Raw genomic sequence first — 1826 nt, 5'->3', positions numbered from 1 at the left:
CTCCCTGTGTCCTGGTCAGACCCTGAGTCTCAACAGTCCCCTGTTTGGCGGGACGAAAGCCTGCCGGGTCCTGAGCCGGCCCACGGTCACACTGCCCACCATTGTGTGATTATCACTGGGGTCCGTTGGGTGGTTTTTGGAAGTCCACTGCCAGGCGTCTGGAAGCTCCGCTGGGACCTGTCCAGCATCTTGCCGCAGGGCTGCCCCCGTGGACAGACAGGTGCTGGCCGGGCATAGCCCGGGTCTGGCTTGTTGACAGCGAGTGCTCTCCCGTTGAACCGCCCTGCCTCCCTGTCCCCCAGGAATGCCTTACGGCAGCCGGGAGAACTCCCTGCTCTACTCGGAGATCCCCAGGAAGGTCCGGAAGGAGTCCCTGCTGCTGCTGTCATGGAAGCAGATGCTTGATCACTTCCAGGTGAGCCCAGTGGGGGGTCGGGGCATAGCAGGCTTGGGCCCCGCGCCCTCCCTGATACAGATGTGGGCAGGGCTGGCACATGTGTGTGTGTGTGTGTGTGTGTGTGTGTGTGTGTGTGTGTGTGTTGCGGGTGGGGCAGGGGCTCAGGCTGGGGCCGTGCCACCAGGCCACCACGAGCTCCCTGCCTGGTGCTTGTGTGGGCCCCGCAGGAGGGCATGACACCCGGGACCCTGCTCCCTTACTCTGTCGTGTGTTTGTGCTTACAGAGCACGCACAGGCCAGTGGCTGTGCCACCAGGGCACTGCTCACGTCCTGGGGCACCACCTGGGCACAAGGCTATTGGAGATGGCACCTCTATCTGAGCCTGCCTCTGCCCCACGCCTCCCTGAGCCCCAGTGCCCACTAGCTACAGGGCAGCAGTGGCCATTGAGCCCTCCCATCCCAGCTTCCCTTTCGCCTGAAGGCTTGACCTAGGTTTGCGCGGACTGGAGAGGAGGCCCCCTCTAGGGAGACCGGGTTCCTGTGGGGATGAGAGGCGGGTGGTGTGATGGGTGGATCCCGACGGGTGTGAGCAAGCGGAACGGATCCAGGGGGTGTGCTGGACTGTAATCCCCGGAGCAGGAGACCAGCCCTTTCTCCCCGGAGTCACGGGGGTTTTAACTTCCAACCTCTCAGCAAGTGAGCAGGGAGCCATGCTGCCAACAGGGCTCCATGGAGAGGTTGTTGTGGATCAGGTACAGGGCCGTTGGCTCTGACCCACAGCGACCCCATGTCCAAACACCGCCCTGCCCGGCGCCCACCTCGCCATTGTTGCTGTGTGGACCATGTGGCGGCCACCACGTCCACCACATCTCTTTGAGGGTCTTCCTCTTGTTCACTGACCCGTCTATTTTTACCCAGCATGGTGCGTTAGACAGGGCTCTCTAGAGAAACAAAACCGGAATGCTAATGATTTTATATGTATTTATACAAATAGATAGATATGTAACCTAAGAAATAAACAGTTAATTAAGTTATAAAGCAGTACAAATGGCTCAGTGGAACTCACTCCTGTGAGACAGTTGTGAGACACTGGCAGTCCTTCATGTCTTGAGGGCCGCCGGGTGCAAGTCAAGGGAGCAGATAGCTGAGTCCTCTGTAGAGCAATTCAGGCTGTCCGGTCACAGGCAGCAAACAGCAAGGCAGGTCACCAACAGTCAGCCAGATGACAGGGTCCGACAATTTACAAGAGATGTAAATTCCAATGGTGTGGCGAAGCAGGTCTGAAAGGAACCTCAAATTACAGCGACGCAGTCCACGAGTTAGGTGTCCCACAGGTAGTGTAGCTTGCAAATTGAGGCACAGAACAGGCGAGGCAGCCGCACACTGGTCCAATGATCAAAGAGCAAGAGACAAGAGAGGCGAGGCTCGC

At 58.7% G+C, this 1826-nt stretch overlaps 1 protein-coding gene across 3 annotated transcripts in view; it reads left to right on the top strand.

Moving 5' to 3' along the window:
* The window catches only part of DPP9 (dipeptidyl peptidase 9), a 38865-nt gene that overhangs the window by 12581 nt on the left and 24458 nt on the right, over positions 1-1826 (top strand). For all 3 annotated transcript variants that reach the window (XM_045300091.1, XM_004714357.2, XM_045300090.1), the window contains one exon: positions 303-415. In XM_045300091.1, coding sequence (XP_045156026.1) covers positions 303-415 — 113 coding nt within the window. The remainder of the gene's footprint in view (positions 1-302; positions 416-1826) is intronic.

This window comes from Echinops telfairi, unplaced genomic scaffold (assembly GCF_000313985.2).
Source record: "Echinops telfairi isolate 266 unplaced genomic scaffold, ASM31398v2 ScPeMD7_7459;HRSCAF=8497, whole genome shotgun sequence".
In the NCBI taxonomy this organism is placed as follows: Eukaryota; Metazoa; Chordata; class Mammalia; order Afrosoricida; family Tenrecidae; genus Echinops; species Echinops telfairi.
Note: the sequence above shows the minus strand (reverse complement) of the source record. Positions and strands in the feature narration are given on the sequence as shown.